This window comes from Clarias gariepinus, chromosome 16 (genome assembly GCF_024256425.1).
Source record: "Clarias gariepinus isolate MV-2021 ecotype Netherlands chromosome 16, CGAR_prim_01v2, whole genome shotgun sequence".
Classification (NCBI taxonomy): domain Eukaryota; kingdom Metazoa; phylum Chordata; class Actinopteri; order Siluriformes; family Clariidae; genus Clarias; species Clarias gariepinus.
This window is the reverse complement of record NC_071115.1, coordinates 2485931-2502029: the sequence shown is the minus strand read 5'-3', so window position 1 is coordinate 2502029 and position 16099 is coordinate 2485931. Positions and strand designations below refer to the sequence as shown.

The window sequence follows — 16099 nt, the reverse complement described above, 5'->3', positions numbered from 1 at the left end:
AATTTTTTTTATATATATTTTCCAGTACTAGTTGCAGTTCTAATTTTAGCTATAAAATAGAATTCTTCTCTTCACTTTTTTATTTGATGAGAGACCCCGCTTGTTGGTTTGTAGGAAACTTGCAGAAGCCCAATATATCCTTCAGTGCTGCTGGTAAAGCAAAAATAACAAGGGGCTACAGCTTCTCCATCATCTGCTCCATTGAACCTCAGTATCCAGGAGGTTCTTTCCATTTGAAGCTCAGTGGATCCAACATCACCAGGACTCAGTCAGCTGTTAACCACTCAGCTGTCTTTCTTTTTCCTAAGGCAGATTTTGTCCATCAAGGAAACTACAGCTGTACTTATGAAGTTAAAGTGTCTTCCCGCACCTTTACCTCCACTGCTACTAAACCCCTGTTCATCACTGTGAAAGGTATAGTCAAATAAACTAGTTCTGTTTTTTGTTTGTGTTTAGAACAAACTAAATTGTATTTGCTTTTAAGACATACTGTGTTCAGCAGTGTCATCAGACAGTATCTTGTTCTGCTTTGTTAGTTGAACAGATGTGGTTGAGATCCTCTATTCATTTTCTTTTCTGCTCTTCAACTCAAGTGTACAATTTAGGTTATATGATGCCTCTGTTTATATAGGTATAACTGTCATGGAAATAGTGGGATTGCAAGCGAGGCATAAGCGCAGGAGGTTGAGATTTCAAAGATGTTTTTAATAAAGAAAACAAACATAAATAAACACAAGCAATAAAAGGAGACTCTGATAAACAAATCCATAAACAGGCGAAAACAACACCAAAACAAGGCGAAACCATTTCCAAAACAAGTTTTCCGACAGTATAACAGTTTATCAACACAGATGCAAAACTGATGTAAGATTGAATTTAAAATCCTGACTTCTGATAGCCAGCTAATTAGTCAGTCACCTCGGTTCAGGTGAGTGAACCTATCACCTGACCGAAGTGCATACTGGGAAACGAAGTTCAAAACAAACAAACAAAAAAAAAAAAAACAGTTTGGTAGGGTTGATGTGTAATAGCCTAATAAAGCATAATTATTGTGGGAATCCCAAATCACCTGTTCTGGTATACGCTGAATGCATTAATGAGGTACTCAGATATAACTTGTGTTTTTCAGTTACAGTTTGAAAATCTAAATCTGATGATGACAGTGATGGTGGTGGTGATTTCTCTCTTAGCATCTCTGACTCCCTACATTGGTGTTGGAATCACAGCAGGACTGCTTGTCATCTTAGTTCCATTCATTTGCTTTGTGAAGATTCAGAAGAAATGGAAACTCCAGATGGGTAAGAAAAAGTAAACTGTGTAAGTTTGGAGGTAGCATTTTGTATTCCATTAATAGGACTTTTTTTTTTCTTTCTTCTAAACATTAAAAAACATGATAAGGGAATAAATAGCTGGTCCACAATACTCAATACAACTATAAATCCATAAAGATTATTGTGGTGTTCTTTAATAAACAAGAAAATGCATTTAATGAAAAATTTTTCTTTTATATAAAAATTTTTCTTTAAAAATTTTTTACTTTTTTTGTAAGTCGCTCTGGATAAGAGTGCTGCCAAATGCCTAAATGTAAATGTAAAAAATACTGTGATATAAGAGCCATAAATACATCAGGGCATGGTGGTAGAAAAATAATTTTTAATTATAGATATGTGCTTTATTTATTCATTTTCAACTTTGGTACTGAATGTTTGTTTTATTCAATCCTTTTTATTATTCTTGCTGAGTCAAACACACAGTTCCTTGTTATACAAATAACATTAAAAATGTCGAAAAATTATTTTTTTATAGGCGTCACAAAGCGATATGATCTTATCCAATCAAAAGAGGAAACAGACAGCAATCATGATTGTGACAACACTGTAGCAATTTTCCTCCTGAAGGATGATTCAGGTGACTGTGATAATGAATATTTTAATTATGAGCTTTGGGAACAAATAAATTACATGGACAATGACTATGAATTTACAGAAGCTGTGTACAGTAGTCTGAAAAATTAAATACTTTATAATAAGTAACACATTTAGCCATACAAATATGGGAAAAAAACTAAAATATTAGCTTTGTATATGATTCCCCCAAGTTAACAAATGTGGTTCTTGACCTAATTAATAATTAATGTACTATAATTCATATCATAGGTGTTTTCATTTACATACTGTATATTTTAGCAATTTTAGATTGTGTTTTTCACACTTTCACTTTGGTCTTTACAATTGTAATTAAATTACAAATAAACAGTTTAACAGTGAAACACCACAAAACACAAGTTTTGGATTTTTGCTAATTTTGGAAAGTTATTATTCCCTAACAGCCTACGACCCACTTCATGGAGTATGTATTTGATTATTATTGATATTCGTTGTTGTTAAAGAAATGTTCTAAATTTAAGTTTCAAGAAAACAACGAATTTTACTTTGAACAAAGGCCTTATGTCTATATAATATTTTATTACGGTGTATACACTGTACATACTGTACAGAAAAAGTGAAAAGCACATAATTATTGATAACAATATTTAAAAACACTTATTAAATTCTATTTATTATTAAATATCAAATTTGCCTGAAGGCAGAAAGAAAAGTTGAGAACAATTACAGAATCGTAAAATAATTCACTGCCCATTCATTTCCAATAAAATGAATTATTGACTCAATAAATTTGTATTAATGCAGATTTATTTTAAAACCTTACAGCAGCTTTAGATTGTGTTCTTTACAGTTTCTCTTTAGTCTTTACAATTGTAATTGAATGGCATATTAACAGGTTATTTATTTACAGTATTTAACTTTTTGCTTTGTCTTTCTCATACTGGTCTGTCTTTACAGCCCTATTATACATATTTACCTTCTTATATTATTTTGTATTAATATTTGAAACAAGTCTACTTGCTTCAAGCCTATATAAATTTAAGTTTACCTTAGATGTACATACCACCTAAAGTCTTCCTACTGCTTTATATTATGTTGTTTAGACATATTCCCAAATACTGGGTCACCATGTACAAGGTGGGTCTCAGACGATTTACAACTGTCGTGGTGTTTGTCATTCCCTCGCTGCAGTTAGAGTGAGAGTAGGGGTAATAAAGGCAAAACAGACTGCATACTGTATGATTAAAGCACTTCTACTTGGTACAGTATACTGTATGTAGGCTATCTCAGGAATCACTTACCATTAATTTACCATTCAAGATAAATGATACAAAAAAGTAGGGTCACAGTTGTGCTTTATTTTTTATTTGCTTCTGAACCCTGGACTGTGTTGCACTGGACATTCTGGTGCCTTTTTATCATGGCCAGCATTGACATTTTTTGTGATTTGTGTAGCATCACAAGCAGGTTACTAGTTTACTGGTTCATAAATGGTGATCAATGTTGTTCAGTTCACCTGGTGTTGGTGTTAATGTTGGCTGATGGCTAATTAGTGTGTATTAAAAGTCTTGATTTTATTTCTTACTGGTTTATTGATCATTTATCCTACTGTCATTGAAATTACAGTAGTTTAGAGTACATACAATTATTTTAATATAAAATATTAAAATGCATCAAGTGTAAAATGATCAGTGTTTTATATAAACTTATACCAAGTGCAAAAAATAGGTTTTCAATGTTGTTGGTTTGATTTATTTTTCAATAATTAATATTACTCATTAAAATGTAGCTCGTTATTTGTGTTAAAGAACTCTGATTCACTTCTAACTCACAATAAAAAATTTTTTAGATTTTTTTAACTTATAATTTGCACCATTTTGGCAACAGAATTTCATAATTAATTATAACATTTTTTTTCTTAAGTGCCTCCAGCACAGTTGCAGAAAAGTTGTTTTAGACAGCTCATCATGGCCCAACAACTTATTAATAGACTATTTTCTCACATTTCTATAAAGTGTTTAGAGACCACGGTAGAGAAACTGAAGTGATGAGGGGAACTTTTTGACACTTTTGACACCTCTGTAAGATCTAACGTTTTTCTAATCAGTGTGGTTTCTTAAACTGAAAGCACAGCAAAACAGTGAACCTCAAGCACAGCAAAACATGTTTTTTATGCTTCCCTTATTAATGCTGAAAAGAGTGTTATACAGTAGGTATTTTCTGGTTCCAATAATATAGTCCAGCTCATTAACAAACCTTTCTTGGCATGAAGGATGTAATTTCATAGTCATATTTTATACTGTAATTTTATACTCACAGATATTGCTTTATCTCACGTTTTCTTCTTCCTAATATAATTCATTATTGTAAACTTAGACTAGACACTCAAGTGTTGTCAAAAAACTTAACCTGCTCAGAGCCATGAGAAAAGACCAGTTTCATTCTGCAATTAACACCAAATAGAAAAAGTTCAAGGAGGGTGAGATTTTCTTTTATGTTACTGCTTTTTAAATTCAATCTTTTATGAATTCATTTGGATTAAGATAAATATTAAGAATAAGAATTAAAAAAAAAACACATAACATTTTTTTACAGTATTTTTTTATTCCCTTATTTTCGCAAATACGTTGTGTTTAATTACATTTGAAAGCATTGGCCTAAAATAAAACTAAAAGTCCTAGTGTGAAAATATTTATTTTACTGTGAAGACATTCTGAAAAGACATAAACAGTCATAAATGTTTTTATAATTGTATGTATAATGTAATGTATTTTATAAAAAGTTATAAATCATCTTTCCATAAACATTTTCTAATATTTGTAATAAAAACTATAGATATGCATGTATAAAGAAAATAGGTCTGTGTTTTTTATTGTTAGCAAATTTGTTGTTAATAAAACATCAAATTATGTTTTATTATTGATATCAAAAAAACAAAAAGTTTGTAAAACTGTTATCTTATTTTGAAATGTGCATTGCCCGCACTGGACTACACTTCCGTGGCTATACCCCACGTGTGTTGTGAAGACACGCCCCACAGAACTGGGGGGGGCGGGCTCAGCAGAGGTCATGAGCATTTAAATTAGCATGTACTGAAACAGGTTGCTGAGAACAGAGCTAGTTTTTACCAGGTAAAAGTAGTGTTTTTTTTACACAATAATTTTTAATTTTTAATTAACGTATAATACAAACTTTTCATTAGGACCCCAAAGATCATATTAACATTTAATGAAAAATGGGATGTGTAGCAGCAAAACAACCCCAGACCATCACACTACCACCACCATATTTTACTGTTGGTATGATGTTCTTTTTCTGAAATGCTGTGTTACTTTTACGCCAGATGTAACAGGACACGCACCTTCCAAAAAGTTCAACTTTGTCTCGTCGGTCCACAAGGTATTTTCCCAAAAGTCTTGGCAATCATTGAGATGTTTTTTAGCAAAATTGAGACGAGCCTTAATGTTCTTTTTGCTTAAAAGTGGTTTGCGCCTTGGAAATCTGCCATGCAGGCCGTTTTTGCCCAGTCTCTTTCTAATGGTGAAGTCGTGAACACTGACCTTAATTGAGGCAAGTGAGGCCTGCAGTTCTTTAGATGTTGTCCTGGGGTCTTTTGTGGCCTCTCGGATAAGTTGTCTCTGCGCTCTTGGGGTAATTTTGGTCGGCCGGCCACTCCTGGGAAGGTTCACCACTGTTCCATGTTTTTGCCATTTGTGGATAATGGTTCTCACTGTGGTTCGCTGGAGTCCCAAAGCTTTAGAAATGGCTTTATAATCTTTACCAGACTGATAGATCTCAATTACTTTTGTTGTCATTTGTTCCTGAATTTCTTTGGATTTTGGCATGATGTCTAGCTTTTGAGGTGCGTTTGGTCTACTTCTCTGTGTCAGGTAGCTCCTATTTAAGTGATTTCTTGATTGAAACAGGTGTGGCAGTAATCAGGCCTGGGGGTGACTACAGAAATTGAACTCAGGTGTGATAAACCACAGTTAAGTTATTTTTTAACAAGGGGGGCAATCACTTTTTCACACAGGGCCATGTAGATTTGGAGTTTTTTTTCTCCCTTAATAACGCAAACCTTCATTTAAAAACTGCATTTTGTGTTCAATTATGTTATCTTTGACTAATAGTTAACGGTTTTTGATGAGCAGAAACATTTAAGTGTGACAAACATGCAAAAGAATAAGAAATCAGGAAGGGGGCAAATAGTTTTTCACACCACTGTATATATGAGAAAGATGGATGTATACATGCTTGCGTTTTTTAGAAACAAAAAACCGTACGCGTGGATGGTAAGTTTTGCAGAAAAAATTTAGCTAAAATAAGATCCAAAAAAACAAACAAAAAAAAACACATTGAATAGGAAGTGTGAGGCAGCCTAAAGAAACAATGTGAGAAGACTCAAAGACTCAAAAACGGTGTGAACAGGGACAATGCAATGAAAACCAATTGCATTTAGTATACACAAGGAGAGATGAGAGTATTGGTTTGTAAAAGCCCACTCACCCACCCATGCACAACCTACTGGCTCACATGGTGTACATAAATACATGTGTTGTGTGCAAGCTTTATGTAGTGGTCCAGAAGAGACATTTAGGGCATCAAGGAGGAGAGAGGGACACTGATTATCTTTGCAGCCTAGTGGTCAGTGGAAGGTGGTCAACAGACCACACACACACCTAAACACAGTCATACATCTTTGTGCCACTTTTGAATCAGAAATGTAATCCATTTTAGAAAAGTTTGAGACATTCCACAAAATGTGGAAAAAGTGATGCGCTGAAAATACTTTCCGGATGCACTGTAATATATATATATAGGCTACATACACTTACCTAAAGGATTATTAGGAACACCATACTAATACAGTGTTTGACCCCCTTTCGCCTTCAGAACTGCCTTAATTCTACGTGGCATTGATTCAACAAGGTGCTAAAAGCATTCTTTGGAAATGTTGGCCCATATTAATAGGATAGCATCTTGCAGTTGATGGAGATTTGTGGGATGCACATCCAGGGCACGAAGCTCCCGTTCCACCACATCACAAAGATGTTTTATTGGGTTGAGATCTGGTGACTGTCGGGGCCATTTTAGTACAGTGAACTCATTGTCATGTTCAAGAAACCAATTTAAAATAATTTGAGCTTTGTGACATGGTGCATTATCCTGCTGGAAGTAGCCATCAGAGGATGGGTACATGGTGGTCATAAAGGGATGGACATGGTCAGAAACAATGCTCAGGTAGCCCGTGGCATTTAAATGATGCCCAATTGGCACTAAGGGGCCTAAAGTGTGCCAAATAAAAACATCCCCCAAACCATTACACCACCAGCAGCAGCCTGCACAGTGGCATGATGGATCCATGATCTCATTCTGTTTACGCCAAATTCTGACTCTACCATTTGAATGTCTCAACAGAAATCAAGACTTACCAGACCAGGCAACATTTTTCCAGTCTTTAACTGTCCAATTTTTGTGAGCTTCTGCAAATTGTACCCTCTTTTTCCTATTTGTAGTGGAGATAAGTGGTACCCGGTGGGGTCTTCTGCTGTTGTAGCCCATCCGCCTCAAGGTTGTGCATGGTGTGGCTTCACAAATGCTTTGCTGCATACCTCGGTTGTAATGAGTGGTTATTTTAGTCAAAGTTGCTCTTCTATCAGCTTGAATCAGTCGGCCCATTCTCCTCTGACCTCTAGCATCAACAAGGCATTTTTGCCCACAGGACTGCAACATACTGGATGTTTTTCCCTTTTCACACCATTCTTTGTAAACCCTAGAAATTGTAGTGCGTGAAAATCCCAGTAACTGAGCAGATTGTGAAATACTCAGACCGGCCCGTTCTGAACAGTTCGTTACAGGTTGGGTAATGTTATACCACTCTTTGTGACCATCCATCTTCCTCTTGATGACATTCCAGAAGTTTTCTGGAGTAAATTGCAGTGCTGCCTTTTTTTTTTCTAAAGCTGTTTGTTAAAAGAAACATCTTTGTGAAGGTGTTTGTTTTATAGCACGGCATTGCCACAAAAAAAAAGACAGGAGGCAGAGTTGGAGGTAGCAGAGATGAAGATGTTGAGGTTCTTTTTGGGGGTGACAAGGATGGATAGGATCTAGCATAAGTCTATCAGAGGGACAACCCATATTAGATGTTTGGGAGATCAATACACACATATATATATATATATATATATATTATGGTAAGCCGTTGAGGAAAATATTCATGAGAGAATTGAATAAAAACTCTTTATATATATTGAATGGAAAGTCTGAATATATTAAATGAAACTCGATATATATTGAATGGATTCTAAATATATTAAATGAAACTCTATATATATTGAATGGATCCTAAATATATTGAATAAAAAGTCTGAATATATTGAATGGTTTCTGAATATATTGAATAAAACTCGATATACATTGAATGGATTCTGAATATATTGAATGAAACTCGTTATATATTGAATGGATTCTGAATATATTGAATGAAACTTGATATATATTGAATTAAACATGACGTCATCAAAACACAGCGCCATCTTTAGGAGGAATGAGCGAGTCCGCGAGAAACTTGGTTGCTGCGATTATGAGAAATGCAGAGATGGTCAACATGTTAGTGAGTGCGTGTACGGCCCAAAGTCAATTTCCTTCTCTTTTCCCCATCCGAGTACTTACACTAGTGTTGTATAAGTGATGTTTGGTAGCGGGAGTGAAGACGGTTACACTCACTAATTCGTATCCAAGCCAAAAACAAAGGCATCAAGCCGAAGCAGTTAAGAGTGCAGTACATGTGGAAACAACAGAATTAGGCATAAGGCGAGCTCGTAGCCAAAAACATTCACAGAGGGCGAAATTAATTAGAGCAAGCCACAAAGAAACTGACCGTAACAGCCTACTTCACGACAAAACTCTGGGCTTAAATACAACGCAAATTAACTGGAAAAACCAAACGCAGCTGTGACACATTAGGGAGGAAAAAGTAATAACTCGTGGCGGGTTTAAACGTATTCGAATATGGAAATCTTATATTGAGTGCGGCTTACAGCACTACTTTGGGCCGTACACACACTCACTAACGTGTTGACCATCTCTTCATTTTTTAGAATCGCAGCAACTAAGTTTCTCGCAGACTTACTCATCCTTCCTGAAGATGGCGCTGTGTTTCGATGATGTCATGTTTCATTCATTATATTCGGATTTTTTACTCAATATATTTAGAAACGATTCAATATATATCGAGTTTCATTCAATATATTCAGAATCCATAGAGTTTCATTTAATATATTTAGAATCCATTCAATATATATCGAGTTTCATTGAATATATTCAGAATCCATTCAATATATATCGAGTTTCATTGAATATATTCAGAATCCATTCAATACATATCAAGTTTCATTCAATATATTCAGAATCCATTCAATAAATATTGAGTTTCATTCAATATATTCAGATTCCATATATTCAGACTTTTCATTCAATATATTCAGAATCCATTTACAGATGGAGCCACGGCAAATAGCCGCGGCCGTGTGAATGGCGTACGAATGGCGTATGGCTGCCTTATGCACGCCGTAATCCCCCCTCCTTTTCCTTCGAGAAAGGCGTGTCAAGATTTCACAGTAAACACGCCCATTCAAGCCCTATTTATGCATTTACCTGGTTCCACCACTAGATGGCGCTTCGTTTTCAAGGACACGTTAACAACAAGCCAGCAATTTAGCTGCGCTGAGTTGCAATCACGTGATTTTAACAACCCACCCCCGCCGAACTGACGCTGCCAAACTGCACTAGAGATGAAGATGGCAGATTAATGGACTATTCGCGGTAAGTGTTTTAATTTATAAAATTTGTTTGGGATTAGTTTACAGTTTATTTCCCAGTTTAGTTTTTTTATCGGCCGTTTTGAAAATCACTAGCAGCACCAGCAGCGGTCAGATGTAACTTTAGATAACTTAATGTTCTCTTTACCAGGTCTGGAGTTAACATCACAGCTTACTGTCTCACCCTTAACTAAAAAAGACACTGAAGCTTAGAAAATACTATTAATGTCCCTATTACAAAAGCTGCACTACCCGATGAAGTGTTTGTGCTTTATAAAAATGCCTTTAGAGTCTGACCGCGTGTCTGGATAAATTCAGCATTTATTTATTCTTTGGGTAAGAGTTAATCTGCAGGTTATATCTGTAAATATAATGTGATGCAGTTCATGAAGGACACAAGCTGAGGATAGATGTACAGGAGCTCGCGAGCTAAACGCTCATAACCGGGTTTATATTTTTCTCAATTTGGCCGTGACTTTGCGCGGTAGCGCGAGCGCTTAGTTACCAAGCTGGATAAAAACTCTGAAGTGTTTATCAGTTCAAGAGTGGGGGGAGGGGGAGGTGTGCGTGTGTGGGGGGCTTCAGTACTCTGGAAGTTATAGTTTGGCTTCAGAGATGAACTAATGTATACGAGTGTTATATCGCCTAACTTATTTGTATGAAAAGCGCATTAAGTAAATTCTCGGTTAATTTAATGCAGACTATACTACAGACAGACCGGGGTTAACACTAACAAAGTTCAATGGTTAAAGTTATCCCAGTTTATTTACATTCCAGAATTCCCCAAAACAGTATTTTACACACTCTGTGGTGTAGGTTTACTAATATCTTTTATATTTATTACAACTAGATATTCTGTAAAGTTTATTTATCTTTGTCTTCACTAAACTCTCCTGTTGTCTTTAATCAGAGCTTCGCTGTGGAGGATTGGGGGGTCAGACGAATGACGGTTGGCCTTTTGGAGCTACTGGAGGAGCCTGAACAAGCTGTTAAGGGAGCTGTAGGAGGGATGACATCACAGTGCAACAGCTTTAGAATAATGTTTGGTCAGGTCTACTGTATATTCTGAACATAGAATTGCAAAATGTCTGATACTTTAGGGGGGAAACAAAGAATTAAACAGTTCCATCTTTAATATTTTTAAAAAATGATATTTTAATATAAAATAACCAGATAGAGACTGATAAGCAGCTGGTGTTATCCGGGTATTTTAATGACCTTTAAGCAAAAATTAAACATGTTTTCACCTGTTTTATACAAATGATTGTTTTACCTTTGACTAGTTTTGGAAGAATAAATTTTATTTTTAAATTCATGTGTGCATGTTTTAATTGTTGGGGGATTGTTTGTGTATTTAAAAATACATTTACTTAAATCAACAACTTCAATGTGCAAAAAATGGGACCCGACGTTGTTTTAAATAGTCAAAGAGTTGGGCTAATAATAATGATGATAATAATAATAATAATAATTATTATTATTATTATAATTATTATTATTACTGGTTATAGAAACAAATTAAAACAACAGTTAAACACTTGATCATATGTATCTGTGCTAGTTTGTGTTTGTGATTATGTGACCCATAATCATTTTTTCCTCAGTATAAAATTTTTGGGGGTTTTAAGAACTCCATCAAAAGAGCAAAGACAAACTTAGAAGCAGTGGAAGGTAAGAAATCTCAGTGGAGAATACTGACTGTGACATGGTGCTAATTGCTCTCTGTGTGTGTGTGTTTGGCGGGGGGAGGGGTACTTCAGACTTACTTGTCTGTGCGCAATGTTTGTGTTAAACCAACGGAGAAACGCATGAGCGCGTGCACACACACACACACACACACCTCTCATCCACAAACGCTTTAACTGTTGTCTTGTAAATCGTTGATTAAACCTATTAACACAAGTGTTCAGCATCAGTCCTAAACACAAGCGCAGGGTCTGTTTTTGTCCTTAATTAAAAGACACCAATATGTTAATAATTTACACAATGATAACATGTTGTTTATGTTTAATGTTTATTTTGTGGGAAAAGGTAATAAGCAATATTTAAAATAAAACAAACCAGGAAGTAAGTGTTTCATACATTAAGGTGCTGTGTATAACCAAGTGCCCCAACAGACATAGCAACAGTGTGTGCGCTGTGGGGGATTGGAAGGTGAACGAAGATAATCATTTATCATCAGCAACCGTCATCGGGCGTCATAGAGCCAGCGTCCGGACCGTGGTCTTCACCAGTTGTATTGGTGCGTAAAAAGGACGAATCGTGGCGGTTTTGTGTCGACTACTGGCGGTTGAACGAGGTAACGCGCAAAGATTCTTATCCGTTGCCGCGAATAGATGATGCGCTGGAACACGTTGCGGGCTCGGCGTGGTTTAGCTCGTTAGATCTGCGTAGCGGGTACTGGCAAGTAGAGCTCGCCTCGGAAGCGCGACCTAAAACCGCGTTCTCGATCGGGCAAGGGCTATGGCAATTCCGGCGCATGCCGTTCGGCCTATGTAACGCTCCAGCTACGTTCGAACAGTTGATGGAGAAAGTGTTGGCCGAGATTCCTCGCAATCGTTGTGTCATCTACCTGGACGATTTACTGGTGCACGGCAAGGAGTTTGAGGTCGCACTAGCTAACCTACGGGAGGTATTTTTGGCTATACGGCGGGCGAATTTGCGGCTCAACCCGAAAAAGTGCCAGCTGTTGCGGCAAGAGACCGTGTTTCTGGGACACGTGATTAGCGCTCAAGGGATTCCCACCGATCCAGCCAAAATTGCTGCGGTACAGAATTGGCCTGAATCGTTAAACGTGTCGCAGCTATGCACCTTCCTCGGGCTAGCATCGTACCATCGTCGGTTCGTGAAGGATTTTGCCACAATCGCTAGTCCGCTGCACGGGCTCACGAAAAAGAATCAGCCGTTTCGCTGGGACGGCGTGCACGCGCGCGCTTTCACTCGGTTACGGGAAGCTCTGGTCACGTCGCCCGTTCTCGTATATCCTGACGCGTCTCGTACATTTATCCTCGACATGGACGCAAGCGATGTAGGGCTAGGGGCTGTACTGTCTCAGGTTTCCGAGGGTAAAGAGCGTGCTATCGCCTACTTCAGCCGCGCGTTGTCTGGACCGGAGAGAAAAATTACTGCATCACGCGGCGCGAGCTGTTAGCGGTCGTCGCGGCCCTTAAACATTTTAGGCCGTATTTATATGGGCAATCCTTCTCGCTGCGGACCGATCACGCTTCGTTGGTGTGGCTGCTTAGCTTTAAAGAGCCCGAGGGGCAGTTAGCGCGCTGGCTCGAGCGGTTGCAGGATTATAATTTTACCATTCAGCACCCAGCAGGAAAACTGCATGCTAACGCCGATGCTTTATCCCGCCGGCCGTGTAGCAAAGAGCGTTGTCGGCACTGCGAGCGGGTTGAAGAGCGCGTGGGTGGTCGCGACATCGAACACTCTCCGACCCCCGCGAATGAGAACATCCTCCCTGCGCAGTCCTCCGGAGCCCCCGTCGGTAATCAGCCAACCGAGCCGGCGTGCAGCCGAGTGACTGCGTCGCCTAAATCATCACCTGTAGTCGTTCCGCCTGTGCCGCAGATGGACTGTGATCAGCTTATTGCCGAGCAGGAGAAGGATCCGGCGCTGCAGCGGGTACTAGGTTGGGTTAACGCGGGCCAGAGACCGGATTATGCCACGGATGCTTACCTGGGACAAGAGGAAAAAGCCCTCCATTCGCAGTTTAATTGACTCGCATTGCGGGGGGGCTTACTCTACCGCCACTGGGAACGGCCGTGCGGCGCTGGCGAATCTTTTCAGCTGCTGGTGTCGCGGACTCTGCGGGCACGTGTGTTAGGGATAGTCCATGGGCACGCAGGCGTGGGACACTTTGGAGTCACTAAAACGCTGCGGCGGTTGCGCGCTCGTTTCTACTGGCCGGGCTGCCACACGGATAGTGAACTCTTTGTTCACAGATGCGATGTCTGCACGGCAAAGAAAGGCCCTACCCAGCGCTCGCGAGCACCCCTGCAAGACTTTCGGGTGGGGGCACCTATGGAGCGTATGGGCGTGGACATTCTCGGGCCGTTTCCCATTTCCGATCGCGGGAACCGGTATGTGCTAGTGGCCATGGACTACTTCACCAAGTGGCCGGAGGCGTTTGCTGTGCCGGATCAGAGCGCTTCCAGCACCGCCCGAGTGCTGGTGGATGAGGTGTTCAGCCGATTTGGCGCCCCGGAGCAGTTACACAGCGATCAGGGGCGTAACTTCGAGGCGGAGGTGTTTGCGGCGGTGTGTGAGCGCCTCGGGGTGAAAAAGACCCGAACCACGCCTCTTCATCCACAAAGTGACGGCCTCGTGGAGCGGTTCAATCGGACGCTCACCACCCAACTCGCCATGCTAACCAGCGACCGGCAGAAGGATTGGGACGAACATTTGCCTCTCGTGCTGTGGGCATATCGCACAGCAGTGCAGGAGTCCTCTCAGCTGACGCCAGCTGCGCTAATGTTCGGGCGCGAGTTGCGCACGCCTGTGGACCTTGTGTTCGGGCCACCTCCCCAGTCTAATTTACCCATGAAGCCTGGGTTGGATTATTTTTGTTCCTTAAAAGACAAACTGTTCCGTGTCCATGAGTTGGCGCGTAGACACTTGGCGGACGCCGGTGTTAAACAGCGCCGCGTGTATGACACTCACAGCCGAGGGCGAGACTTTGCCACTGGGGAGCAGGTTTGGGTGTATTCCCCCGGAAGGAAAAGGGGGCTCTCGCCTAAGCTCATGTATCACTGGGTGGGCCCCTGTACGGTAATCGCCCAGCTCTCTGATGTAGTCTACCAAGTGAGGTTGACGGGGCGGTCGCGAGTGGTCGTGCTCCACCGGGATCGCTTCGCGCCCTACCAGCCCAACGCCAGCGGGACCTCGAACTTTGTGGAGGCCGGTCCGCCTCAGGGAGAGGGTAGCGGCCCTCCTTCCCCCGCAAAAAGACCCCGGCGTTCACAACGCCAGCGCCGACCACCGTCACGCTTTCAGGACTCAGTTCGCCATCGTGACCGGGGACGGTCACAGCTCGGGTGGGGGCAGTGTGGCGTGGGCGGGATTTTGGGACTAGTAACCATCATGCTTTGCGGGAGGGGTTGTTAGGTGTTCACCCTGTCGAGGAAAGGTGTTTGGGTTAGTGGCTTCAGCCAGGGTGTGTGTGTGTGAGTCAGAAGTGTGTCTTGTTGATCTGTGTTGAATGTGTGGTTGTGTGACTTTTCGTGCCATGTTAAATAAAATACTCCCAGCCATTTGCATTGGGCAGCAAGGAAGCTCACTCGTCTCTCCTAGTCCCTTCGTGGCAGTGAAAAACGCCACAATATATTTATATATATTATATATAGTTCACTTCTGTTCTCTTCATCCTAGCTTAATTTCATCTCATGAAATAATAGTAAGTTTTGGAAAGTCTGAGTTCATCTCCAGCCAGTGTTGTGTATGGACAGGGTAGTATCATGGCAGGATTCGTGTTATTTTTATTATCTTTTTAGCCGTGCTGCCTAAGAGAAGAGTAGTGACAAATTCATTACTTTCGTTACTAGACTATTTTGTCTGCAAGTGAAATACATCGATACGTTAATAATTTACACCACGATAACATTACTGCAGAAGGATCTAGAGACGTGACTTTGAGACGTTCACAGTATATTCGTTCTGTTAGTATTGTGTTCAAGTGTGAATGTTTATGGGGATTTAATCTGTCACTGCTGCCGCATCTATTGACCGTAGTGATAAGTGATTAATGTCCAATCAGATCTTTGATGGGGGACGTTATGCTGGTTAAATGACCAAAGACATACTGATCCGTATGAACAGATATTTGTTCCAGATATTATGCGTTATTAATCGATTTGTTATGCCAATTTTTGACTATCAGCGAAAAAAATATTAGCGAAAACATCAAAAATATAACGAAAACAAACTCAAGCAGAAGTTAAATTTTAAGCTTTACTTTGCAGCAAAATATTATCTACCAGTGTCTTCTTCTTCTTTGTCTTTCGGCTGTTCCCTTTCAGGGGTCGCCACAGCGACAACTTCATGTCCTCTCTCACTGCATCCATAAATCTCCTCTTTGGTCTTTCTCTAGACCTCCTGCCTGGCAGTTCCAACCTCAGCATCCTTCTACCGATATATTCACAATCTCTCCTCTGAACATGTCCAAACCACCTCAATCTGGCCTCTCTGACTTTATCTCCAAAACATCTAATGTGGGTTGTCCCTCTGATAAACTCATTCTTAATTCTATCCATTCTTGTCACTCCCAAAGAGAACCTCAACATCTTCAGCGCTGCTACCTCCAACTCTGCCTCTCCACCCATTCCAACCTGCCTGTACCCGCCTCTTTACCTCCTTTCCACACTCTCCGTTGCTCTGGACCGTTGACCC

General features: G+C 39.9%; 1 protein-coding gene across 1 annotated transcript in view; it reads left to right on the top strand.

The window, feature by feature from the left end:
* The window catches only part of LOC128544919 (deleted in malignant brain tumors 1 protein-like), a 142805-nt gene that overhangs the window by 71661 nt on the left and 55045 nt on the right, over positions 1-16099 (top strand). The window contains exon 16 of the mRNA XM_053515232.1: positions 115-414. Coding sequence (XP_053371207.1) covers positions 115-414 — 300 coding nt within the window. The remainder of the gene's footprint in view (positions 1-114; positions 415-16099) is intronic.